Source organism: Pecten maximus, chromosome 14 (assembly GCF_902652985.1).
Source record: "Pecten maximus chromosome 14, xPecMax1.1, whole genome shotgun sequence".
In the NCBI taxonomy this organism is placed as follows: Eukaryota; Metazoa; Mollusca; class Bivalvia; order Pectinida; family Pectinidae; genus Pecten; species Pecten maximus.
Window position 1 is genome coordinate 24,195,081 of NC_047028.1, and position 27,052 is coordinate 24,222,132.

General features: G+C 34.7%; 3 protein-coding genes across 8 annotated transcripts in view; 2 read left to right on the top strand and 1 right to left on the bottom strand.

Annotated features, from left to right (window-relative positions):
- Positions 1-15,085, top strand: part of LOC117342299 (FERM, ARHGEF and pleckstrin domain-containing protein 1-like) — a 100,590-nt gene extending 85,505 nt beyond the window's left edge. For 3 of the 5 annotated variants that reach the window (XM_033904397.1, XM_033904399.1, XM_033904400.1), the window contains 11 exons: positions 279-329; positions 848-906; positions 2,250-2,321; positions 2,528-2,596; positions 2,846-2,935; positions 3,443-3,528; positions 4,024-4,133; positions 5,050-5,204; positions 5,709-5,816; positions 6,235-6,386; positions 7,418-9,283. In XM_033904397.1, coding sequence (XP_033760288.1) covers positions 279-329; positions 848-906; positions 2,250-2,321; positions 2,528-2,596; positions 2,846-2,935; positions 3,443-3,528; positions 4,024-4,133; positions 5,050-5,204; positions 5,709-5,816; positions 6,235-6,386; positions 7,418-7,502 — 1,037 coding nt within the window. In that variant the 3' untranslated portion in view covers positions 7,503-9,283. The other 2 variants (XR_004535779.1, XR_004535780.1) reach the window with 2 other exon arrangements.
- Positions 15,086-15,087: 2 nt separating this feature from the next.
- On the bottom strand, positions 15,088-23,098 carry LOC117342300 (transmembrane protein 254-like). Its single transcript, XM_033904401.1, has 4 exons — positions 22,960-23,098; positions 20,825-20,925; positions 19,960-20,019; positions 15,088-17,607 (listed from the first exon to the last, which is right to left on the bottom strand). The coding sequence occupies exons 1-4, from the start codon at positions 23,032-23,034 to the stop codon at positions 17,499-17,501; spliced, it is 345 nt and encodes a 114-aa protein (XP_033760292.1). The 5' UTR covers positions 23,035-23,098; the 3' UTR covers positions 15,088-17,498.
- A 2,223-nt stretch (positions 23,099-25,321) lies between these two features.
- Positions 25,322-27,052, top strand: part of LOC117342921 (TSC22 domain family protein 1-like) — a 65,397-nt gene continuing 63,666 nt past the window's right edge. For both annotated transcript variants that reach the window (XM_033905221.1, XM_033905222.1), the window contains exon 1: positions 25,322-26,986. In XM_033905221.1, coding sequence (XP_033761112.1) covers positions 25,533-26,986 — 1,454 coding nt within the window. In that variant the 5' untranslated portion in view covers positions 25,322-25,532. The remainder of the gene's footprint in view (positions 26,987-27,052) is intronic.

A 27,052-nucleotide genomic window follows, 5' to 3' on the forward strand; every position in this document is an offset into this window, starting at 1 on the left:
ACCATTTTGAGTTATATTTTGTGTTTGGGTCCACAAATCATTAAATATTAAACCCTTCAGATTTATAAAGTTTATGCATTTATTTAACTTCTGACTGGTCTTCTGAATGCCCTGTTCAATGACAATTTATATATGGCAGTTTTAAGTAAATTTGTTGGTGCAATAATTTTGACCTGTCTATAAAGGCAACCTGTCTATAGTGACCGTTTTTCTGCCTCCCCTTGGGCGGTCGCTATAGACAGGTTTGACTGTATATTCATTTCTGGTTTCATTTCCAGGTCTGACAAAGCATTACTCTAAAGATCACCAGGACTTCGCAGACTGCAGTGGTAAGTCTGCTCAAATAATGTACAATAAAATGTAGAAAGAAGAAGATATTTCACTTAGATTGACAGGCAGCACTGATAAATTATCTCCTGTCTGATAATGTATGCAGACTGCACAATCTTATATTTCACATGTCACTTAGATTGACAGGCTGGGCTGATAAATTATCTCTTGTCTAATAAGTTATAAAGCTGCATGTATTTGTCATCGATGTAGATTTGAATTGTAAATTGACGAAAATGCACTGTCTTTCACAGTGTTTGAAATTTGTCTCAGATTGCCATGCAGATATAGATCTATTATATAATTTTATATAAACTGAAGAACGACTAATTTTGTCATAGAATGTGTTTAATATCAGACATTATTGATAATATACATGAGGAAGCAACTGCCATAAATATACAAAAGGAGAGACATTCACTTTTCAATTTGTTTTCTCAAAATAAAAATGAAGCACTTAGTGCTTACTTTTAATGTAAATATTTCATCTTAATAACCTTTTGACCTCTGCTTACAGCTGCCTTGTCCAAGGTGAACTCTTTAGTGTCGGAATACAAGGAAAGAATGAGAACACAGGTATGTTCATTACTATGGAGACCGTCCGTCCGTCTGTCTGTAGACACATTTTGTCTGGACAACTCCTAAACCGATGGGCCGACTCCAATGAAACTTCACACACATATTAATGATCATGTATAGATGCGCATGCCACTTTCTTTTTCTCAAAATTATTGTTGCTATGGCAACTGGTCACTATAAACAGGTTTTCCGATAAGAACCATAACTTCAAGTTTGTCCGGACAACTCCTCCTGAACCGAAGGGCCGATTTCAATGAAACTTCACACAAATATAGAGGACCATGTGTAGATGTACATGCCACTTTCTTTTTCTCAAAATTATGGTTGTTATGGCAACTGGTCACTATATTACTGGGTTATCTTTGTTAGCCTCTAATTAACAGTTCCAATTCACCATTGACTCTTGCAGATTGCGGGGGTATTAGTCAGCCATCCTGGCGACAGTTCTAGTTCAGATTAGGTAAAATCCAGCATATGTGTGTGTACTTCTATAGGCTACATTATAAGAATCAAGTTTTACCTATCTATCCTGGAAAAACAATTAATTAAATGCTATGTAGGCATTTAGGAAAGATGGGGATAGGGGAGTTGTCTCCCTTTACTGATATGCTTAAGCAGTAGGGGCCTGTATAATGCCCAGAAGGCCAACATATAAACTTGGCTCAAAATAAGGGATGGGCTTATAGAGGGATGACTAAATGGTATTTGTAATCAATTTGTACAGAACTGCAATAGACAGTAGGTTGGAGGAACAAGATGCTTAACTCTGTTGTGTTCCAGTTGACTCGCCTGTAAATGCATATGTGGTAGGGCAATGCTAGAAATGTCATTGTAAGTCTTTAGCACCAAAATGGCAGCTCCGACTGTATGCTCCCCTAGGGATTTGAGAAAGACGATGGCTGATTGATAAGGGCCCAATATTCACAGGGTAATAATTTGTGAACCGCTTTGAGACGGCTATGTTGCTGGGATATAGCAGTATATAAAACGCCAAATTATCATTAGTATTACCAAATATGGATAAAATATTGCATGTACATTTATACAAGTACTTGATAGTGCTGATGGTATATCTGAGACGCTTGTGGTCAGTCAGTGGAACAAATGTCCTTCCCTCTTAGCTCTATGTAGAGATCAGCATGTCTGTCAGTGAGGAGTTTTAAGGGATACAGGCTGATGAAATTATCAAAGTAAAGTTTCATGCATGGTCAATATTGTAGTAATGATCCATTTCCTTTTGCGATTTGTTTGATGTTTGTTGACATGCCTTGTGGTCCACTGCCATCACCCTTGTTTTCTTTTTGGAGATGTGACTTTACCAGGATTTGATTATTTTCCAGGAGAATTTACAGAAGCTGATGGAGATACAGAGAGATTTGGTTGGTCTGGACACACTTGTACATGTAGACAGGGTACGTATAAAACGAAATAAGATCAAGACGTCATCAAGAAAATGCCAAATTCAGAATTTCAGTGACCTAATTTAATGTCAATAGAAAGTGACCTAGATTCAGTATACAAGTCTTCAACAAAATGTGCAATGCAAAGTTTGAGTCATAATGTGATTAATCTAATAACTGACTATATATATTAAGCAAGATTCTTAAATTATTTTCAGATTTTCATTCGGGAAGGATGCCTCCAAAAATTTTCGAGAAAAGGATACCAACAGAGGATGTTTTTCTTGGTGGGTACAATCAACCTCAGATGTTTGATTCTATTCAGTTTACAATATATGCACACTGTATGCATAACCCATGTAGTGAAATAATATATCAAAATATTAGAATATACAAGAAAAAAATAATTGAAGTTGCATTTGTTTGCATTAGAACGCAGAAGGAGTTAGTTTGATGTAGGCAAATTTGATTTGCTGTTAACAAGAAATGTGTTTTCTTCATTGATCTATAAAATTTATTTGTTGATTTGTCTGCAGTTTTCTGACCTGTTGGTGTACACCAGTCGGACGACGACACATCTACTACAGTTCAAAGTTCATGGCCAGCTCCCTCTACGAGGCATGATTGTAAGTATAGGGGATGAATTTTAAATAGCAGTAGTTAAACAGAAGATGTCAAAGTTATCAACTGCAATATTTTTACCCAATCAAATTCCCAGCCTGTAAATCAAATTAATCTCAATGTTGAATCTGCCCTCTCAACGTTTTGGTTGTTTACTTGATAATGATGTAGGTATTTCTGTAAGTAATGATACATGAAAAAAAGTACATTTTAACATTTTTCTCTGACAATATGCAAGATATTTTATTGGTAGTTAAACTTTCATTACATAAACATTGTTAAATGCCTTCTCATTTGGTGAAGTTTCTTGATAAATAAACAACTGATTGTCCCTTAAAGAGCTATTTAGGGGACAAATTCCTTTCTTTAGCAGGATTTTTTTTTTTTTTTTGCGAGAATAGACAGAGGAGTTAGGGTGTTAAATAAATAATATAAAAACTTGATTGAGCTTCATATTACCAACAGTTTCTGCTCTTTATTATAAAACTAACTTTAACCATCTCTGTTTACAGGTAGAGGAGTCCGATCATGCCAAGATGGCTGTCGCCAACAGCTTTGCAATATATGGTGGCAACAAGTGTATCTTAGTGGCAGCTAGGTAATCACCGACCATTAATATATATAGATGGTCTGTTTAGTAGAATCAAGAAACTTCTATCTAGAGTGTTCTTATGCACATGTTGAATGTTGAATGAAATATGGCATGGTGTTCACCTTTCAGCCATCGTAAACTTTGTGTGCCCCACATTTAGTTTTGACAATCTTGTTGAAACTTTGTAAGCTTTATAATCATGATTATGTATTTGTGATACATAATATTTCATAAATACCATTTTGGTTCAGTAAGTTTTGAAAGATTTACTTGCCTGTTTTCAGCATTTTATTCTTATTTGGAGAGTGGAGTTTGCCTCTCGCTTTGTTTTAATGACCGACAAAATCTGGAAAACATTTTGATGCTTATGCATGTTATATAAATTATTGTCAGCATAAGAAGTTTAAGCTAAAAAAAAATCAAATATTCAATGTTTAAATGAAATTTTAAAACTCTTTCTCTGACATTACCATGTGTATTAATGTGATGTCTATGTTGTAGTTCTCAAGAGGAAAAAGATAAGTGGATAGAGGATCTAAATGAAGCCATTATCCAAGCTAAAAACAGGAATGATGATAAACTGAAGTATTCTAGTCTGAAATCCTCCACAAGTAAGTTTAGTATTCCTGACTTGGAAAATGGTCCCCTCCATGTGTCCATGTTTCCCACTGCCTTTCCTGTGCCCTGAATGCATTAAGTTGCAATCTCTCTCATGACTCTGACAAATGCAAAAAGACTCTAATGAGAAATGTCTTCCCTTCCTATTAGTGTCTTTATTTGCCAATAAGCCCCTGACCACAAATAAGTCCATGTCCACAAATAGGCTCCTGTCCATAAATAAGACTCTGTCCACAATAAGCCCCTGACCACAAATAAGTCCATGTCCACAAATAGGCTCCTGTCCATAAATAAGACTCTGTCCACAATAAGCCCCTGACCACAAATAAGTCCATGTCCACAAATAGGCTCCTGTCCATAAATAAGACTCTGTCCACAATAAGCCCCTGACCACAAATAAGTCCATGTCCACAAATAGGCTCCTGTCCATAAATAAGACTCTGTCCACAATAAGCCCCTGACCACAAATAAGTCCATGTCCACAAATAGGCTCCTGTCCATAAATAAGACTCTGTCCACAATAAGCCCCTGACCACAAATAAGCCCATGTCCACAAATAAGCTCCTGTTAACAAATAAAAAGCCCATGTCCACAAATAGGCCACAGTCTACAAATAAGCCTCTACGGTTTTGCAGACACATGAATTGTAATCTTAAAGTGGTTCACAAATAAACTCTTTCAAAACTGTAATATTAAATTTGACGATAAATATGATACTGTACTTTTACACAAAGGAAGGGAGCTTATTGAAGGATAAATAAACTAAATCTCAGTCATTTACAGTATCTGGTGAAAAAGGTTCCAACTTTCATCTGCATGTAGCTTTCCAGTATCAAGTTGAAGGGTTTTGACTACCACATGCAGTCAGTGAAAAAGTTTTCATTGATTTTATTGGCCATATTTCCACAGGTTCATCAGAAAATGTCGAAGGTGAAGGTCAGAGTGGAGAGGTGAATGGGTCACCGCCTGAAAAACAGATCCAGCACCGAGCCAACACCACGATGCATGTGTGTTGGCATAGAAACACGAGTGTTAGCATGCGGGACCATGACAAGGCGGTCAAGGTACGAAGGGCCGGTTGGTCAGTAGTTGTAGGTCTGTCACCTTGCTCGTGCCATGATGGCTACACAACATCACGAACAACTGTCAAAATTTGCAGGCGAAGACTGGGGATGTGGGAGTGTCGCATACTTAATTGAGGTCACAGGTCCAAAATATATGGAGTTATTGGCCTTTGTTTATTTATGATACCAAAGTTTGACCAGAGAGTAGGGCTGTGGATTGCTTGCTGTAATCTGCCTCGCTAAAAATATTTCAATGCAGATTGTATAATGCAGATCACGCAAATCAAAAGGGGATGATTTCATTACGAAAAAAATCAGTAGAATGCTACCTCTGTTGTTTTGAGAGTAATGAGCATATAGCTTTAAAAAAAAAAAAAAAAAAAGACACACAACTTTAAAAATATAGTGTTGTTAGAGCTAATGCTACTCTTACGTATGAATTTGTGTGATGACATAGATGCAATGGTATCAGACTTTTTTATCATTGAACGTTTGACTTTACAGAATCAACTGAGTGGTTACCTGCTGCGCAAGTTCAAGAACAGCAACGGCTGGCAGAAACTCTGGGTGGTGTTCACAAACTTTTGTCTATTTTTCTACAAAACTTATCAGGTAAAACATTGACCTCCTTGTTTGTGAGCTTGTGTGTTTTATGTCTCAATAGGAAAATATGTCAAAAAACTTTAAGAATGACAGGATTTTGGTTGACATCTGGTTTGAAACATTGTTGGGAGAGCAAGCTAAAAAAGACTGAAAATAGATGTAATATAATTTATATGACAGTATTTTGCCATGTTTACTGGATTATCCAAGTGAGTGATGCAGATGGATGGCATTTTTCTTGTGATCAATGTAATTTAAGTGCACATTTCTAGAGACGAATATTTTTCACTTTTTTCTTGTGATGAACGTAACTTAAATGTATATTTCTAGAGATGAATAAGCATTAAACAATGGCTACTATAGAGGTTACTCTCTCCAGTAAAAATGAATCTGGTGATTAGATATCTTTATTTTGTCCTTGTCCCAGGATGATTTTCCCCTGGCCAGCCTGCCGTTGCTAGGTTACGCTGTCAACACTCCAGAGGAAGAGGACGGGATACACAAAGACCACGTCTTTAAACTCCAGTTCAAAAATCATGTGTACTTCTTCAGGGCGGAGAGCGAGTATACCTTTGAGAGGTGGGTCAGAATTAAAAATGCCATAGCTACAGAAGTTATTTTATTTTAGAGGTAATGGAATTCAGTAAGAAATCCTGGATTGTTTTCATATATAAATTTATAGATGAGAGCTCTTCATCTGTTAATTTGACAGTGATAGGCCTTTCAGATATAACTTTATAGATGACAGCCTTCATGTGTTAATCTGACAGTGATAGGCCTTTCAGATATAACTTTATTGAGGACAGCTATCCATCTGTTAATCTGACAGTGATAGGCCTTTCAGATATAACTTTATTGAGGAAGTCTTCATCTGTTAATCTCACAGTGATAGGCCTTTCAGATATAATTTTATAGAGGACAGCTGTTCATCTGTTAATCTGAGAGCAATAGGCCTTTCAAATATAAATCTATAGATGACAGCCTTCATGTGTTAATCTCACAGTGAATGGCCTGTGAATGGGAAACAGTCATGGTAGTACATGTATTGTGGTAGCTAAGATACTTTACCCTAAATCACAAGTCTCATAGTATTGTCTGTATTTTACCTAAACTATACATAGTTTTCTCATAAATGAGACAGGTAAATCTAGTATGTTAACCGGGGCTAGATTCCTTTGTCTGAGGTCAATCTGTCTGAATCTTTAAGCAACATATGACCTACAGTGACTTGTACAACTGTGTTTCTGACCCAGAAGTGAGATATTCAGTTGAACAGTTCTTAATGGTAGTTTGTATTGTTTAAATATAATTTTGATGAGAGAATCTATTAAATACCTGTGATTTATTACCTATATGTGTGTGAGATAGATTCATTTCAGTCAGGACTACTATTCTGTAATAAAATATTCTCAGCTTTGCCTCTGTGGAGATTTCATTATGCTATGTCAGCCCTCGACTGAGGTGATCTTGAGAACTAACCGGTTATACTATCTCTAAGACTTGTTCAGGGCTGAAAATTTCATTCTCGGCATTACCTCAACCTCAATACATTATGTAAATCCTTTCTCAAGATAACTAACACTAAATAACAAGATTCTATTTATTTTTAGGTGGATGGAAGTGATTAACCATGCTACAAACAGTTCTCGCCGTGTTCGACTTTTCAGCAGGATGGATAGTAACCAATTGTCATAGCACTAACCACCGGCAGCCAATCAAAACCTGTGTGTCTGCCCGTCATCGTAACACCTAGCTGAGTCAGCCATATTGTCGCCTACCACTCCAGGAACATTTGTGATCACCATGAATTAGCATAACCTGATATTCAGAAACCTAATCAGACATAGGACAGTGATGACTTTTTATACATAAATGAGGAAATATCAATATAGTTGAAATGAGCATAATTGGAAATTTCCTGGATAAAACATGTTGTGAATTTTGTGACGAAGAATTTGATTATATGGTGCGTTTTACGATGACTAGTGTTTCGGTGTTTTAACACGGCAAGACTGCATCATGTGTATGGTTGCACTGTGAATGTGATCATGTTTAAACTATATATCAGACTTTTTTTTCGAACAATTGTGTAAAAAATTTGTCGTGTCTGAAACCAGTCATAACAGTGATACATAATCAATTTTTAAATATTTTTTAGTTTGAATGAAGGGAGACTGATTTTGAATGAAATTCACCTCTTGTAATCGGTTACATGTTAATATACTTTACCCTGTACATCATTTTAAAATAGGTGAGGACATCAGATTTATATAAAGGGAAATATTTTTAATGTTATGATTTTTAACCATTAAATTATATACATGTTTATTAATATATGGAATGTATTATCAAAGTATTAATTTGTATTCAAATTATTTACCAAAAGTTTCAGCCGGGAGTTTAGAAAAATATCTTTTAAAGTGATTATTTGTGTAATTATTTACAATTCAGAATCGGGGTCAGGAGGTGGTCACTAAATTGTACTGCAGTAGTAAATGAAATCGTAGCATTCTTGTCAGACATATCAGTCTGATATTTTTAAGAGTGCTGATAATGATAATGTGATTTGTGATATATGTAACACTGAGTGTAATGCTTTGATATAATGCTCAAAGACCCTGTAATTATAATTCATTGGAGACCCACATAAATGAAATTTTAAAATGCTTGAAGATGTATGTTTGCTTTAAAATTACATATTTCACAATATTATAATCTGAATAGTTATCCAAGACCCAAACTAGATTTTAGTATACACTACTGGTATATTATCATAATTACAATATATTATATATAACTACAATACACTATAATCTTAACATTACCCAAGATCTAAAATAAAAGTTAAATGCTGAAATTTTATTTTCATAATGTTTTTGGAGATGCAGGAAAAAGCTTTGACAAGGTCGTCCAATTCTCAAAACAATCTCAATGTTACCGGTAAAGTGATTTGTGGAGATTTGATGTCTGCCTCTCCCTGAACTATGCATAATATCTTAATGCAACTAGTGAAATGTGAAATAGATACTAGGTATATATTATGTATACCTGTATGTAGATGTATAGCTGGATGTTTTAGGTACATATGTATGTAGGTACATGTTTGTCCATAACCGTATGTCAATGGTCGACATGTTTAGTTTGTACACATTAGATCAGGCTTCAATCTCAAAATCTGTTATTTAATTTTTAATAAAGTTAAAACATAACCATTGGAATTTGATTTAAGAATAATATTGTAATTCCAGTATTTTTAAAACAGAAACTGTGAGTTGGAATTTGTCCCAATTCCCCGTGTGGTGTTGACCGACACAGAGGTAATTCCCCGTGTGGTGTTGACCGACACAGAGGTAATTCCCCGTGTGGTGTTGACCGACACAGAGGTAATTCCCCGTGTGGTGTTGACCGACACAGAGGTAATTCCCCGTGTGGTGTTGACCGACACAGAGGTAATTCCCCGTGTGGTGTTGACCGACACAGAGGTACACTGTACCTCTGTTTACACATTTGAGTGGCATTCGTATTTTTATAATAGAACTTTTTTCAACTAAAATGTTCTGTTAAAATGTTTATTTGCTGAAAGAGGCAAATTAAAAAAAAAAAAAAAGGCCTAAAACAGAATTATACAGCCAAACCTGTATATAAAGGCCGCTCAACAGAACACAGGAAAGTGGACTTTAAACTGAAATCAGTGGTCTTTTTTGACAGGTTTTTGTTAAGCCAAGGTTGTCTTGATTGACAGGTCTTTGTTAAGCAGATGTGGTCTTTATAGACAGTTTGTTGTTAAACAGGTGGTCTTTATAGACATGTTCTTGTTAAGCAGATGTGGTCTTTATAGACAGGTTGTTGATAAACATATGTTCTTTATAGACAGTTTCTTGTTAAACAAAGATGGTCTTTATAGACAGGTTCTTGTTAAGCATATACGGTCTTTATAGACAGGTTCTTGTTAAACATGTGTCTTTATAGACAGGTTCTTGTTAAACAGATATGGTCTTTATAGACAGTTGTTAAACAGATGGTCTTTATAGACAGGTTCTTGTTAAGCAGAAATGTTCTTTATAGACAGTTTCTTGTTAAGCATAGATGGTCTTTATAGACAGTTTGTTGTTAAACAGGTGGTCTTTATAGTCAGGTTCTTGTTAAGCAGATGTAGTCTTTATAGACAGGTTCTTGTTAAGCAGATGTGGTCTTTATAGACAGGTTCTTGTTAAACAGGTGTCTTTATAGACAGGTTCTTGTTAAGCAGAGGTGGTCTTTATAGACAGGTTCCTGTTAAGTAGAGGTGGTCTTCGTAGACAGGTTTTTGTAAAGCAGAGGTGGTCTTCAGGGCAGATATGGCTAACTTGTGGCTATTGTAAAGTATTAAACTATTGTGAATTAATTAACAGAAAGTTAATGCATCCTGTTGAGAAAATAGTGATGCTTTATAAATGTATTTTTTAATACAGATATGTAGGCTAATTCTCAACCATGCATATCAGTGTTACTAAAAGTCACAAAAATATTCACAGTTGTATAGGGCTATTTTATTGTATAATTGTTTAATCATGTTTGATAGAATATTAAGTTGTAATATTGCACTAGTCATATTTTTTTATATCAAATTAATGTTGATTTTATGGAAATGTTAATCATTCATACCAATTACTGTTGACAACAAGGCTAAGCTGCTGACGCACCGACACCAAAGAATACAATGTTCAATTTTGATACATTGAGCAGTTTAGTATCAGGTAGGAAGAAATGTTACACCAAATTTTCTAACACATAAGTTCTAAGAACATTCTGAAAAACAAATGTTCTGTGTTTTTTTGTCCAGTGGTTCAAATCCTGAGACAAAAGGGACATACCAGACCATCTTATAATACCGGGTTTTAACAATCTGTCTGGCTATTTTAGCTTGAACTTTTGACATTATATAACATATCAATTTTATTTTTTTATTAGATTGTATAAAAAACATTTTCTCATTTGACTACAGGCACAATTGTAATTGATTTAGGATTTACAAATAGAAAAGTGTTTAAAAGTAGAATAATTATGAATGTGTACTGTACATATTCACGTATAGTGTGCACTTTTTTCTTAAATTGACAAGTCAAAAAAATCACTGGGCACTATAGGTACAATCCTTTGCGGGTCAGATGCATGGATGTCATGAATGTGATTTGAGATTGTAATTGTCATTTCATGACATGGGATGGAAAAGATTTTACTTCTGTTAGAATATGTACTAAGTGAAAATAATAGTAAATGTACAAATTTTTATCTCCTTACCTAGTCAGTCGTGGACATTTTCTTCCCTTTTGTCACATGTGTTGGACCATATATTCACTGTTCCTGACACGTGCCTTACCCGCTCTATAAGTCACACAGAAAAACCAGTCATCTTTTCCTTTTACTGCTGGTTATCCTGACAATTAATACATTATCATCAAAGTCAATTACTATGATGGAGTTGTCTCCCTTTCTGATACAAAATTGTGGTGAGGTATTTCTTCTGGGTATTGTCAGAATCCTAAATATTGCTGTTTTCTTGTTGATGTTTGTTTAATTTAATGTACCACAAATAGTATTGTAAAAGGTTATATCAAAATTATGCATTTAAAAAAAAGAAAAGAATTCAATTTCATTTTCATTTCACTTCGGTTGTGTTCAGCATAATATACAGTGCATTTTGGACTATGAGATGTTCTGTTCTTTTACTGATAAGGATATCCAAATGATTTGTTTAAATCTACACACACATATATATATGTATGAAACTTGCTATTGTACAAAACTGAAAGAAGAACATAAGTTAGTATCCAGCATGATTGATGTGTTCCAATTAGTGTTAAAAAGTTAGTGACATATCTTTAAAATACCACAAAAGTGCTTTATCATACAAATTACAAGTTATGGTATTAGTTATACAACAAGCAGGTATTAGTTCACAAATGAAAATGAAGTCTTTTCCCCACCTCAAAGTTTAGATGACTGATGTCTAGATTTTTGCTGGAGGAAGCTATGTGGGAAGAGTTAGGTATCAGTATTTTATCCATGTAACTAGGCAACATAGTTTGACGCAGGTTTTCTATTCGTCAAATTTATTCAGAAATGTTACCAATTATCATGTGTATTGACCACCCTCCGTATTACCCCATAGTTCTGATATTGATGTTACTAAACTGCATTTCAGTGTAAAATAAGTTGTATATCTCAAATGTACACAAAGTATGTTGTATTATAGAAATTGTGAAAAACCCTACTATAATGTACAGTACTTAACATGTATATATATATTATTTTTAAACAAATTTTAATGTGAAACATTTGTACATTGTAATTTATGTGTTTATTGTGTATTCTTAAATATCAATTCCTGAAATAAAACTAGCTTTTTCAGTTTTAATTAATTGAGACAGGCTTTTCCGGTTTTAATTGAGACTGACTTTTAAGTTTTAATTAATGGAGACTGGCTTTTAAGTTTTACTGCTTCTATTACTTTGCATATTTATTGTTTTCGATGTGCAAAAACGTTTTATCATAATTATCTCCCCTTGACTCCAATATCGTAGGAAGGTGGTAACTTGTTCATGTTGAAATATGTGGTGTTCAAAACTTATGCAAGTATGTATACGATGTTTTGTTGTGTGTTCTGATACCTTCATTAAATCCTCGGTGAATTTAAACAAATTTAGATTATTCTAGCAAGTGTATGAGTTAAAACAAGGATGTCAACCAAGTGAAACTTTATTGTATTTTTGAAAATATATTTAAAATAAAAAAATTGCTAAACTTCTAAATAAATCTTTTTAAAAAGTACACATTCAATTTTAAAGTGGGCTATTTTAGGACTGTTTTATCAGAAAAAGTGCAGTATGTGTGTGCAATTATAAGGACACTTGTACAGCCTTATATAGACATGTGTTATAATTATCATATTTATCTCTGCCATATCGAACAAAAAAAATGTAACAGGTCTCTTTATACAAGGTACAGGAATAAGAAAGCTTATTTATTTGATATTAGGGTTTTGAATAAGAGAAATATGGCACATCTTCATTTTATTGATAACTTGAATATTAATTAAATTTTGATTTGATAGGGCTTTCTCAAGGAATTAACTTTTCTCTTTTAATTATAAGTATCTAACTAGCATTGCGCCAACTTCACATTCAAGTGTAGAAACTGACATAGAATGTTTGATGGCATTTTCAAAAGAGTCAATCCAAAAACATTGTCAGTATTGTCTGAAATCTTACATTTCCTTTTTTACTCCTTGTAAATGATAATCGTAAGAAAATCATTACATATCAGGTTTTAGGACAACTTCTTGAGAATTATAATACTGGCAACACTTAACTTATTGAAGTTTTAGATAAACTACAACAAATTCATAGTACATACTATATGTAGTATACAGAAATCAAGGAGTTACTTCCCTTACTATACAGATTGACGGAGTTACTTCCCTTACTATACAGATTGACGGAGTTACTTCCCTTACTATACAGATTGACGGAGTTACTTCCCTTACTATACAAGATTAATGGAGTTACTTCCCTTATCATTGGTGCTGACTTTTAACATATTTAACCATTTATACCATGTAACTTCTGTGTATGTTCTAACATTCAACAGTTATCATATATATATTTCCTGTCAAGGTGAAATAAAGCCTATTCAGATATTGGTATTCTTTGTAGAGCTGTATAAATCCACGGTCATGTGTGTGGTGTGTGCAATGGTGAAGGCGTCAATTTCCTCAACTGACGCATACTGTAATAATTGTTCATCCCAGAAACAAAATGGCTTCTTTGACAAGAGCTCTCACACTAACAACTCCGGCAATGTGACTTACACCACATCTGATCATGATTCACATTGGACTCGATGAAATTTTCTGTTTTGTAACTTAATAATGGGGACCTTTTTCTGAAAGCAATCAGCATCTCCCTGTAACCTATGCTTTACTGTCAAGATATTGTTTTGTTTAATATACAGATCACAAACTTGATTTACTTTTAAATTACATGCAGTATACATGTTCTGTAATAATGCCATTTCAGTAGAAAATATTTTCCAGTGAATTCTTTACATATCACCTACAGTATTACGTCAGATGTTTTGTGCGAATGCCGTGGAGTTCCAATTTGTATCTGCCATACTCTTGGTTATTACATCTCCAGTGATGGTCCTTGAAACAGTTTTGTTTCTTCTATACTGTATATTAAATGTTGGTCTACATCATTGAAATGCTTGCCGCCTATGAATTGTCAGTCAACATCATCAAAATGCTTATTTCTTTCGAAGGGCCAGTCTATATCACTGAAGTGTTTGTTTCCTATATAGGATCAGTCTGCATCATTGAAATGCTTGTTTCCTTTATCCTTGACATCAATTTTCCAGACTAAAGAGTATATCTAACAGACATGTAATTACATTACTTAAAACTTGCAGTGTCCTGTAAACCATGTGTGTATCCTGTCCCACATACAGGGTGTAACATATACTTGGAGTTAGGTATTCAGTGTGTATGACCACAGACTTGGATCTATCAATCCATGTCTGATGTGACTAGAGCCATATAGCCCCTACTTACTCGCCTGAATTTACACTTATGCTTTCAGATTTTATGGTCAGCTTCTTGTAATAAATCATGATCAATTAAATCAGGAAAACATCTTCATTCCACACATTTGTTTAGAAACTAATTAATAATTAAACTTCTTTTTTGTTATTAAATTTCACAAAACTTTGAGTAACTTTTGTTGATCTGGTCATTTGATATGTATAACAGATATGATAGTGTACATATAAAGTAGTGTACAGTTTTGATAAAATATTGTGTACATATGTATCAAAATGTCCAGTCTAACAAGGTTATACTTTATACCAATCATCTACCAACATGGTCTACCAATTGTGTATAGTCCTTTACGTGTAGTACATGTGACTGGATATCACGAATGACAATATCCAGACAAACACATTTCCCCCCAAACATACCCGTCATTGTTCTACAACCTCCATCAATGTCTGGTGTACATATATTCTGTGTTAATTGTTACAGTGAATATCTCCTCTACTGAGTTAGAACTAGTACAAACACCTCTAGTGTAAATTTATGTGGTACACCTCTAGAGTTATCATGTATATTCCAGTAGTGTACAGATTTTTGTACACCTCTGCTCCCATTGTACACTTGTACATGCATCATTCTTATCATTTATATTCATGCCATATCAGAAACAAAAGTGTAGAAATAAAGAAAAGCCATCAAATACAAATGTTCTTGTTGTTATAATTTATTGGATAATTTATTTGGGTAAAATGGTCCTGAGGAAAAAATACTTAATTCTGAAACTCAAGCACAATTCATAATAATGCTATCATGCTCAACTCAAGTTACCTGCTCAAACTACTACTACACGTAACTGGCATATTCTGCAAGATCATAATTATTGAAAGATGTGTCATATCACTATTATGACGTCAAAAATAAACAATATCTTCAGGACGTCGCACTATTGTTCAGATTGTGAAAAAAATTGACTTTCAACTAACAAGAGGCCCAATGGGCCTGTATTTCTCACCTGGCTCTACAGCAACTTCGAAGTTGATCTCGGTCAGTTCTGCAGATACTGTGCTGATTACCACTTTATTCAAATATCAGTGTAAGCTAGGTTTATTTATGCCAATAAATATTCTAGTCCTTCATTCCAGCATACTATTGGCCTAATATCGGGTCTCGGAATCTTAAACTTGTGTCTATGCAAATTATCAATAAATCCCGTACTTTATTGATATTCCTGTAAAGATCCTCTATTTCTTTTTACTAACTGATTTTTAGAAATCAAGAATACATGAAGTAATGATAAGTACATTATCCCTTGCATATTAAAGTAGATCTGAGCCCTAATTTGAGTTGAAGCAAGAAACAGTTTAAGATGCACAGTCCTGGAGCTGCCTTACAGAATTAAGAGATGATATGGAGCTTTCTAGTCGGCTGTGATCAACATGGACAACATCAGTATGAATTAGTTTGATTGATAGTAAAAATACGGAGTACTACATGTGATAACTCGTCAAATCTGTGTACAGACCACTCTTATAAATAATTCTCTAACTCTCCGACAGCTACTATACCTCATTCTCTTTCTTAAAACGGATTTAACTCTATAAACATATACTGAATATTTTTGCTTTTAAAGCAGAGGACAGCAAACTCTGATTACAAATCATATCATTACCGTAAGGTGGAAACAATTCAACATATTAAATATAATGGACATGGATTTACATTTTACACTTCAAAATTATTCATTCAAAATCAAGAGGAAATAGAACAATGAGAAAAAAATTAAGATGTTAAAATTTGATTTTTATATTTCTTCACAAGCAAAAATTTATTTATGTGAGAAATGTGTTTATAATACAGACTTTAAAATTTCAACAAATACGTTTGAAAAAAATGAATTCACTGCATCAATAATAATTGGGACAAGATAAAATACACATGAAAATAGATTCTAAGGCTTTTAAAGATGAAATATATTACATACAGTTATCACAAGCACTGCTGAGAAGACAAGTATATTGTACATGGTTTACATCTTGTTATTTCAAACAATAAATAATTTCCTGCTGTCATATCACCTTAATTGACCGATGTGAGAATGCTAACATCACAACAACCTATATTACTCAAAAGTCAGAAGCTGGGCTTTGTACAGGACAATGAAATTACATTTGGTGTTAATTCTCTTAAACTGCAATTCATGTAGATTGACTTATTGCCTTATAAATATGGCAATGAATACGATGATCAATCTTAGTTTTATGTGTTCACAATCTATTTTTAACCACATTTTCTGCCATGTGAGTAACTAATGCTTGATAAGTCAAAAAGACTTCACATCACATATAAAAATCACATTTATCAGTACTCATTAAATAAGACTGAATTTACACACATAATTTCAGCACTTCACCAGCAAATAAAATCACTGTTTTTTTTAACTTCATAACATACTTCAGGTAAAATGGGAAAATTTCCTTGGAAATGTAAGAAGTACACAAATTTGGCACAAATAGAATGACATCTGCAAGTCATGTCAAACTATACAGGATAGGTAACACCACAACATTACAATTTGCCGATACATGAATACGTATTTCAGAAAATGGTAAAATACACCCAGGAATTATAAAAACATTTACTCTACATTATTATCATCTTTTCCTTACCGATATAACATTAATAAAATATATAAAATATATTCAATCCACAAGTGTTCAAACAAACCACTTTTTTGAGCACAACAAAGGTTTGAAATCAAAATGTACAGCATGTGCTTGATTAAGAAGTTTGAATCGGTTGTGATATTTAATTGACAATGTATACCATTCTTGACCATTTTTTATCATTTTTTTGTTAGGATCTATCAGAAAAGGAATTGTTCCAAGGTAGAAAGATATTCAAACAATCATTAGATTAAGATATACCATAATTATACTGTATTTCATTCAAAACAATACTTTCAAATTCACCACACAGCTGAATGATTATGATCTTGTTACTTCACCCTGATCTATTAAAATAAAAATATGTTCTTTCACTGCCATGCATTCATCATTTGTAAGGTCTAGGAGATGCTTCCCCTGAAATCACCACTCTCATCATTGATGATCAACAAGGCATCACTCGGCTTGTGGTTTGTATTTCCTCAGAAGGGATAAAGACGCCACTCCAAAAAGAAGTGTTTGAAATGTCCATTTCTTTGTGGCAGATGACGTTAAATCAAAACGACTGAAAACAAATGTATACAAATTTAAAATTGAAATAAATATGCTGTACTTGATAACATTAAAATGTAGACTATAATAGAAGTCCATGTCTCTATATCAGAGAGGAGGCATTCAGGAGATACAAGTACATGTAGGATGCACTTAGATATATATTCACTTTTCTTTAATGTCATCAGCAGAAAGTGAAGACAATGTCTTTGATGTTGCATCAACAGAAAGTGAAGATGATGTCTTCGATGAAGAATCAACAGAAAGAGAGGAAAATGACTTTGATAAACATGTAGCATCAACAGACATCGTCTTTGATGTAGAGTCAACAGAAAGTGGCGACAATGTCTGATAATGCATCAACAGAAAGTGGAGACGATGTCTTTGATGTTGCATCAACAGAAAGTGAAGACAATGTCTTTGATGTTGTATCAACAGAAAGTGGAGACAATGTCTTTGATGTTGCATCAACAGAAAGTGGAGACAATGTCTTTGATAATGCATCAACAGAAAGTGGAGACAATGTCTGATAATGCATCAACAGAAAGTGGAGACAATCTCTGATAATGCATCAACAGAAAGTGAAGACGATGTCTTTGATGTTGCATCAACAGAAAGTGGAGACAATGTCTGATAATGCATCAACAGAAAGTGGAGACAATGTCTTTGATAATGCATCAACAGAAAGTGGAGACAATGTCTGATAATGCATCAACAGAAAGTGAAGACGATGTCTTTGATGTTGCATCAACAGAAAGTGGAGACGATGTCTTTGATGTTGTATCAACAGAAAGTGAAGACAATGTCTTTGATGTTGCATCAACAGAAAGTGAAGACGATGTCTGATAATGCATCAACAGAAAGTGAAGACAATGTCTTTGATGTAGAGTCAACAGAAAGTCGAGACAATGTCTTTGATGTTGCATCAACAGAAAGTGGAGACAATGTCTTTGATGTTGCATCAGCAGAAAGTGGAGACAATGTCTTTGATGTTGTATCAACAGAAAGTGAAGACAATGTCTTTGATGTTGCATCAACAGAAAGTGAAGACAATGTCTTTGATAATGCATCAACAGAAAGTGGAGACAATGTCTTTGATGTTGCATCAACAGAAAGTGGAGACAATGTCTTTGATGTTGTATCAACAGAAAGTGAAGATAATGTCTTTGATGTAGAGTCAACAGAAAGTGGAGACAATGTCTTTGATGTTGTATCAACAGAAAGTGAAGACAATGTCTTTGATATTGCATCAACAGAAAGTGGAGACAATGTCTTTGATGTTGCATCAACAGAAAGTGGACACAATGTCTTTGATGTAGTCAACAGAAAGTGGAGACAATGTCTTTGATGTAGTCAACAGAAAGTGAAGACAATGTCTTTGATAAACATGTAGCATCAACAGACATCGTCTTTGATGTAGTCAACAGAAAGTGAAGATGATGTCTTTGATGTAGTCAACAGAAAGTGAAGACAATGTCTTTGATAAACATGTAGCATCAACAGACATCGTCTTTGATGTAGAGTCAACAGAAAGTGAAGATGATGTCTTTGATGTTGCATCAACAGAAAGTGGAGACGATGTCTTTAAAGTTGTATCAACAGAAAGTGGAGACGGTGTCTTTGATGTACATGTTGCATCAATAGAAATCTAAGACAATGTCTTTCATTTCCAATTAACAGAAGTGAAAATGATGCCTTCATGATTTCTTTGATGTAGTATCAACAGAAAGAGAAGACAATGTCTTTGATGTACATGAAGCATCAATAGAAATCAAAGACATTGTCTTTAATGTTGAATCAACAGAAAAAGAAGATGATGCCTCTAGCAATTCCAAACTATTACATGTACTAAATTATTTGAGGTTTTAAAAAGAACAATAAGATATATATAGCTGTCAAAAGTACCAGGTTATCAATATGACGATAGAATAGTTTCAGTACATCGAAAATAATGAAAGGTACAATATGAAGAATTCTGTGAAGGGACAGATTGTTGATTAGGCAGAGTGTTCAGTAACAAAGTAAAAAGGGGTCATAACTCTGTTTACACTTTGACAAAAGACTAAATTTCAGTATTAATATACCGGGTATATGACATTCATCATTCCAAAGATACAGATTTTAGTAAGATTGGTGAACGCATGTGAAAAAACAAGGAAGATTTGTATCAGAAAAGGAACCAAGGACCATAGCTCTTGGGTATAATAATTTTTCCATTATCTCCATCTTATACATGAAAGCAAGTATAACAGCCTTTGTTTTGTAACACTTGGTGTAAATGAGGTAAAGTTGTGTTGTAGACAAAATTTGGTATAGAATAATCTACAAATGGCTGAATTACCATGGTAACGTAAAGACTACATACCAACACAACATATAGGCGTAGGCAGCTTCTGCTACATGAATGACAATGGTTGCCAGAAACCTAGTGAAAAGATGTTTTAGACAATTGACATAAACACATTGAATGCATACATATCGGCACATTTGACTGCAGTTATCCGAGGCAAGTTCAGAATACAGAGTGCTCTCAGAAGCGAGAGCAAGTGATCGTTTCTAAACAATCATTAATATGTCAGTGTTAGCAAGTGCACGCGTACCTAGACACCGAACAGTTTGCCATGAAATCCAACATAGTGTTGAATCTAATTAATATGATGGAGAGGTGGTGCTAATGATGAGAGAGTTATATTTTTCATAAAAAGGAAGCCCTAAATTATTTTTGTTCCAGTAAGTAGAATTAAAACTGAACAAATAATGATGGTCATGCCCTAGTGGTGACTTTTTATTCGTAATACATTTGTAATTAAATTACATGACTGCATTTAACATTTACGCTGGAGGTTGCCCAGTTCTGTTCAGAAAATTCAATATATTGTCCTACATGGGCTTAAGTTAGCACTCGTCATCCTGAACATGCTTCAGTCTGCTGTGACAACATAGGCTGCTATAGATCTCCAAAATAATACATATTTGATAATATGGACTTTTCTGGAAAAAAGGGAACCTTACAAAACCTAAGAAGACAATATTAATGTACTTATCTTTTACATGTATTATTCTTGAATATTTAAATTCTTTTCACAAGTTAATACCATTTCAATAAATTAATTTTACACCTTAATACCATTTCATTCTTTATGAAAGTAAAACAAGCAAATTTTGAAATGGAGTCTTCCTGTTTTTGTATTCTATACTGTTGCATGGAAAAGATAGTAAAAACAACTTACAAGTACCAGGTCAGCTCAGGCTTTTCTGTCCCCATGTACCGCCCAAGTCCTCCCACCTTACCAAGATACCAGGGTATCTTATCAGGTGCAAATGTGGCCATCTAAAATTAAAAATCAATAATTCAAATTACTGTATATATCATGTAATAAGTCCATGGGGCAAATGTATATATTTAAACTATGATGAAATAGGGACAGACTTACTTTACTTCGAAATAAAAAATTATTATTGAATTACTGAACTGCAATGGGTGGGCTTATTAAAAGACATACCTGGTAGGCTTGTTGTTGGATTATTCCGATAAATATGCCAAGCTACAAGTAAGATTAAATTGGGACAAGCATAGTAAGATTTGTTGATGGTATTGGCGAATTTCTCCCTAAAAATGGTCTTTTTCAAAATCAGCATGTCATGGCTGCAATTCATCTCTTTTATCACCACACAAAACCTAGTTGTGCATCAAAAATAGGGCTCATAACTCTGTATATGGTTAGGCACCGACCACTTTCTTCATTCCAAAAGGTGCTCATCGATCAAAAATGACAAAATCTAGGAAATGTTTCCCCAAGTAATAAAAATATGAAAACAGATAATCTGAATACCTGTGTGCTGGAGCAAGATACTTAATCCTGAGTAAATGTAAACTCCACAATCTGAAATGTGCTTGCATAGAATTTTCAATTTAAGACTGTTGATCATACAAGATGAAATCCTGGAAAATGTGATTACACAGGCCCAGGCCTAGTATTTTCCCATGAGGACACAAAAGTGTGCAACTGACCATCCAGGAAAGAATTTAAACCTGTTTTTACATTTTCTTTGACACATAACTTGTACATGCATGTTTGCAAAAGCAAATCTGAAGTTAATTGCCAGTCTCTTAATAGTTGTCAGTGTATTTGGGTGCTAATCATTTAAATACCTCTGCTAGGGATCAAACCCAAGACCTCCGAGACAAACCCTAAATACTGCAATAAGTTACCATTACTTTTAATACCAAGGTAAAGAGAAGTGAACATTTACCAAATGCAAGTTGATAGCTGAGGTGCCACAGTATATCATGTGGGACCTATGATATAAATATAAGCTATTTGTTTTGGATATTAAAATGTATTACCATATCTGAAAATAAGAGCAATCAATGATTGCGAAGCTCACCGGCAACAGCAATCACACTATGCACTCATTTTTTATGCATGTATAAGCATGTCATTTTGAAATGGTACGTCACATACCATCACTCCTAGACCTCTAATGAATGTATAAACCAAATTAGAAGAGTGTGCGGTGTATACTTTTGGACTTACAAGCTTTCCAAAAACTTACCCCAAAAACTTTAAAGTGAGTTTAGGTGCCAAAAAAAGTTAAGGCCACAAAATGGTAAAATACGAAAAAAAAATCACAATTTTTTCTGTATGATTTTGCCATAACATCACTCCTAGACCTCTAATGAATGTATAAACCAAATTAGAAGGGTGTGAGGTGTACATTTTTGGTTTTACAAGCTTTCCAAAAACTCAACCCAAAAACTTTAAAGTCTTAGAATGGGACGCCAACACTGTCACTGACACCGATGCCGGGGATACAGCATAAGCTCATGCATGGTTACGAGTTGCAGTGAGCTAGTAATTTACTGTAAATCTCTAATTTTGTTTTTTTACGAATAATAGAAAATGTACAACATGCTTTTCCTAGTATATAGGTGTCTGGTCTTGATCTACAAGATCTACATATGTATTTAAATTTATGTCTCTGTTGAAAGTTAGTTACAACAGCATGTTCCCGTATCAACAAGTTTTATTTGTGAAAATAAATCTAGTAGAAATATCTCCTTTAAAATTGGGCAAATAAGAATTTTTTTTTATTTATTTTTTATTCCTGTGGAAAACACACTTTATATATAATCTACAGAAGACCAAAATTCTTAACTGTAACATCACTGTAGTTCTCTGATTGGTGCCAATTGCGACATTAGTGTTAACCAGCGAAGCATAAATAGTACATTTCTCTAGGCTCGCTAGGCTAGCTGTCCCTCGTGACCCCATGTCACAACTTTCATTTTCCCAAGCTCAGACACTGAAATCACGATCATGTGACGTGCAACGTCTCGAAAGGGCACCTTCTTCAAACTTACTGTCAATAAAACTAATCCAAAACCTATCAAACCCGTCCAAAATGGACTTGCAGTTCGAAAATAGTCTTTGCCCATCTCTGTGCTGTGTTGTCTGTCTCGGTCTGGGGTTGTGACGAGACTTTGCTACTAGTGACCGACATTTGGGGTCAAGGTCATTTGTGATTTTCCAGCCTCGCGCTCGTCTGTGACCGGTTGTTAGTTAGACTTGCTCAAGTCCGTATGCAATGGAACCATATGTGATCAAGAACTAAATAAGAAACAATACATTACTGTATAATAAAGTTCTCTGATGAAATCATGGAGAAATATATTTATTCATATTTAATCGTATGAATATATATACACCTTGACGGAAACATTTAAATTCACAAGCGGTGTCTGATTATCACAAAAAATAAGATTTAAATTTCTATTCTAGATTCTAGAAACAGACATTAGTCTACAGAGACCTATATTAGTATATAGGTCTCTGGTCTAGTACTGTAGTTATTTTTAAAAGAAACTGATAAAAAAGTGAGAAGGAAAATATGCAGATAACTAAATAACAATCTAAATGTGGGCTATTGTGGGTTATATGTAGACTATTAAGGTAAATATTGTTTTAAAGGATCAATAAACTTTAATACGTGTGGACAGAGATGGATGTATAATTAAGCATTGAACTGCTTTCATTTGGAAGTTATAGGCTGATGAATGCCAACTGGACGAAGGCAAATTTAATGAAGCGCGCTAGCGCTTCATGTTGAATTTGCCTTTGTCCAGTTGGCATTCATCAGCCTATAACTTCCAAATGAAAGCAGTTCAATGCTTAAATAGACTAAGAATGTATAGATAACAACCGATTAATAATTCCGTCTTATAATACCATTGACAATATTTTGGATCGGAGTACCATCTTAAGCAAATATTTTTTAAAAAGTCAGGAATAGAAAGGTTCATTATTTCAGAGACTTGTATATCGGTATTTTGGTATAAAGGTCTCTGATTATTTGTTTACTTTCGTTATATCATAGACGTCTATATCACATGACATATATATATATACGTCTCTGGTTATTTCTACTTTCGATCAAAAATAAAAGTACACAAGTTCGCACAATTTTTTGATTTAAACATATTTTATTTGTAATTTACAATCTATTACAAAGGGATTGGGCACAAGTTTTCCAACTTATATTAGGCCCTCTCCCGATACAATTTTACACTGAGAGGAAATTTACATATTTACAATCTAATTTTATAAGAAATAGAGAGAGAGAGAGAGAGAGAGAGAGAGAGAGAGAGAGAGAGAGAGAGAGAGAGAGAGAGAGAGAGAGAGAGAGAGAGAGAGAGAGAGAGAAGGGGAGGGAGACGGAGAGAGTGACGGAGAGAAAGGGGAAGAGAGGGGGAGTGGGAGAGGGGGAAAGAAGAGAGAGAGACAGAGAGAGATTTTATAAGATATTGATACAAATAATCGTATATATTTGGGATATACATGTATATCTAAATACTTAATAAAGACAAATAGTTTTGTGGTAGACCTAAGCGGACTCGGGCAACAATCACTTTGGTACACACATTCGACTTTCCTTTCGTTCAAACTTGTCTAATGTCTATGATAATCCATGCCAGTGGTGTCTTCCTCCTTTTCTTTTCTGGTCCATCATTTATAACATTTCACACACACCCGAATGTCACCCGAGTCCGCAAAGACAAAAATACAATGTACATTAATTTCCAATAAAGATATTATTAAAATCTATTTGTATTTTTAATAAAGTTCGCACAATCAGAGACATATGTATATATATATGTATATGTCTCTCTGGCACAATAGTAGACATCTATCCGGGTGTTGTGTATTTATGATTTATACCAAGAAATATGTTTTATGTGTAATGTTTTATAAATACAACATTAAATTTTAAAACACATAGTAATAAATAAGGTCATTGGTCATGAGACGCCGTTTAGATGATAATTAATTAGGCAGTATTAGCATTATTAGTAGATTAATCAATATTCAATTAATGTTTACATTTGTAAGTCTAAATATTTTCAATAGTACTCTAAAACGGCAGATTCTACCTATCATATAAATCAAACATGATAAGAAAAGAGGTTTAGCGATTATAGAATCAATTTGACCAGGTCGTCTGCTAATGTACATTCTAATTCGCAAAGCGATATGACTGGTTGGTGCATATTATAATAAAGTATATTTCATCTTATTAAAATATCTTATATATTGCATGATTTATATTAGTCTAAGATGGTGATAATTATCGCAGTTGATGAGGTCAAAGTTAGTGTCAAACGGGGTCGCACGAGATTTTTTTTAGGTCAAGCAGACCTCCTGACGTCACTTCCCATCATTCGTAGCTGTTCATGTCTGCCGTCATTCAACGAAGGTGAGGGTGTATAGGTGCGTCTTGTTTTGTGTCAAAAAGTTGCCGTATGGACGATTAATAATGACTTAAGCGACTCGATCGAACAGAGAAAGATGGGAGATTTATACCGTGGGTATTGTCTCTCATGGACTGGCCTTTTTAGAGAGATAATTCTCCGCTTATTCCGATGCTGAAGTGAACAAAATGGCAGCTCATCCAAAGTTTGACAAAATGGCAGTCACAGTGGATAACTCTTCGTCGAATACTAGTGTATATGACACGAACTCAAAGGAGGATTTGGACCATAGACCTCTTATGGGAGGAATGAAATCCTTAACAGACGGTATGCATAAAAAGAAAAGCACGTTCAAAATCACAAGCGTGACGAAAAACATTCAGCGCCCCCCGATCGGAGGGGATCCCCCAAACGATGCAGATGGTGATTCTATGGATGATTTAGACGAGACAGTGGAAAGTCATACAGAAGAGCTAAGTTCAGAAATCCTAGATAGTTCCAAATATACAGATCTAGGTGACCAGGACACGCCTTTGGAGGATTTTACCCAGACGTTTGGCCAGGACTCGGAAGTGATAATTAGCAACACAACCGGTAAGGAGGTCATAAGTAAAGAGAAAAGTGATGTCCATTCTAGTACGACCACTCGATTTAAAGTGGTGAAAATAGAGACAAAAGAACCATTCAGGAGGGGTAGATGGTTGTGTCATGATTTGCTTGACACACCAATCACAGAAAAGAGTGAAACAAAGGTAGTGAGAGACTCGACAGATGATCAAGCTAATTCTGGAAATTCAAGTGCTTCAAGCTCTATACATTATGTTCCCGGTGTTGATGATCCGGCCAAGAATCCATTATCGGTGACAGGGTTGCAGAACCAAGGAACAGATGGATATGTCATTCAAGGTGATAATCAGAGTGATAAATTCCAGTCGAAACAGCAACCAGGAATGGTGCCCATTTCCATGGATAGCACACATTCCTACAATCAAGCGAATCCAAATGTGTCCCAGGTTCCTACTAGTTTACCAACCCATCCATCTCAAAACTACCAGGGCATCATTGTAAATGCTGGTGCGGGATCCCCTGGTCAGACCCGACAAGGTCTCCCCCAGACAGGCCAAGTTTCTGGACATGGTGGGTCTATCCCACCAGGCCATGTACAAAAACCTATGCAAGTCCAGACTCCTGTAGTAGATAATGCTAATCCTAGTTCACAACATTCAACAATGCCAGTTACTGTTTCATCAGGCACATCACAAATTCCAAACAGCATTACCGGACAAATGCCTCCTGCTTTGAACGATCAGACGAAACTGCCGCAAGGAGGTACAGGTCCTGTTCCAAGTGGGCAGACCCAAATCAACCAAAGTACTTTAGATTCTAGCTCTAGCCCAGCGTCCAATAAAGATAATGCGCACTGGAATGATTCGGATGTGGGAGAGGGTCATACTTTGAATTTTAACATTGCTGCTAGTCAGTCTTACATTGACCAAACAGGCCTAGACAGTAGACTTACTCATCAATTGAAACCGGTTACCGTTCCTGCCAATTTAAGTGATTTTTCAGCCCCAATCTTGACGCCATTAGCTGTTGCTGAAGCTGTTGGTGGCATGTCTAGTCCAACGAAAGCAGATGAAAGGTAAACTTCACCTCATTTCTAACAGGCAACCTGTATAGAAAGGCCAGCATAATTATTGAATCATTA

Coding starts and splice junctions, on each gene's coding strand:
- LOC117342300 (XM_033904401.1), bottom strand. CDS start 23,034: ATGGGCAAAGACTATTTTCGAACTGCAAGTCCATTTTGGACGGGTTTG. Junction 20,020..20,824: donor CCTGAGCTGACCTGGTACTT/GTAAGTTGTTTT, acceptor TCTTTTCACTAG/GTTTCTGGCAACCATTGTCA. Junction 17,608..19,959: donor TACGCCTATATGTTGTGTTG/GTATGTAGTCTT, acceptor ATTTGTTTTCAG/TCGTTTTGATTTAACGTCAT.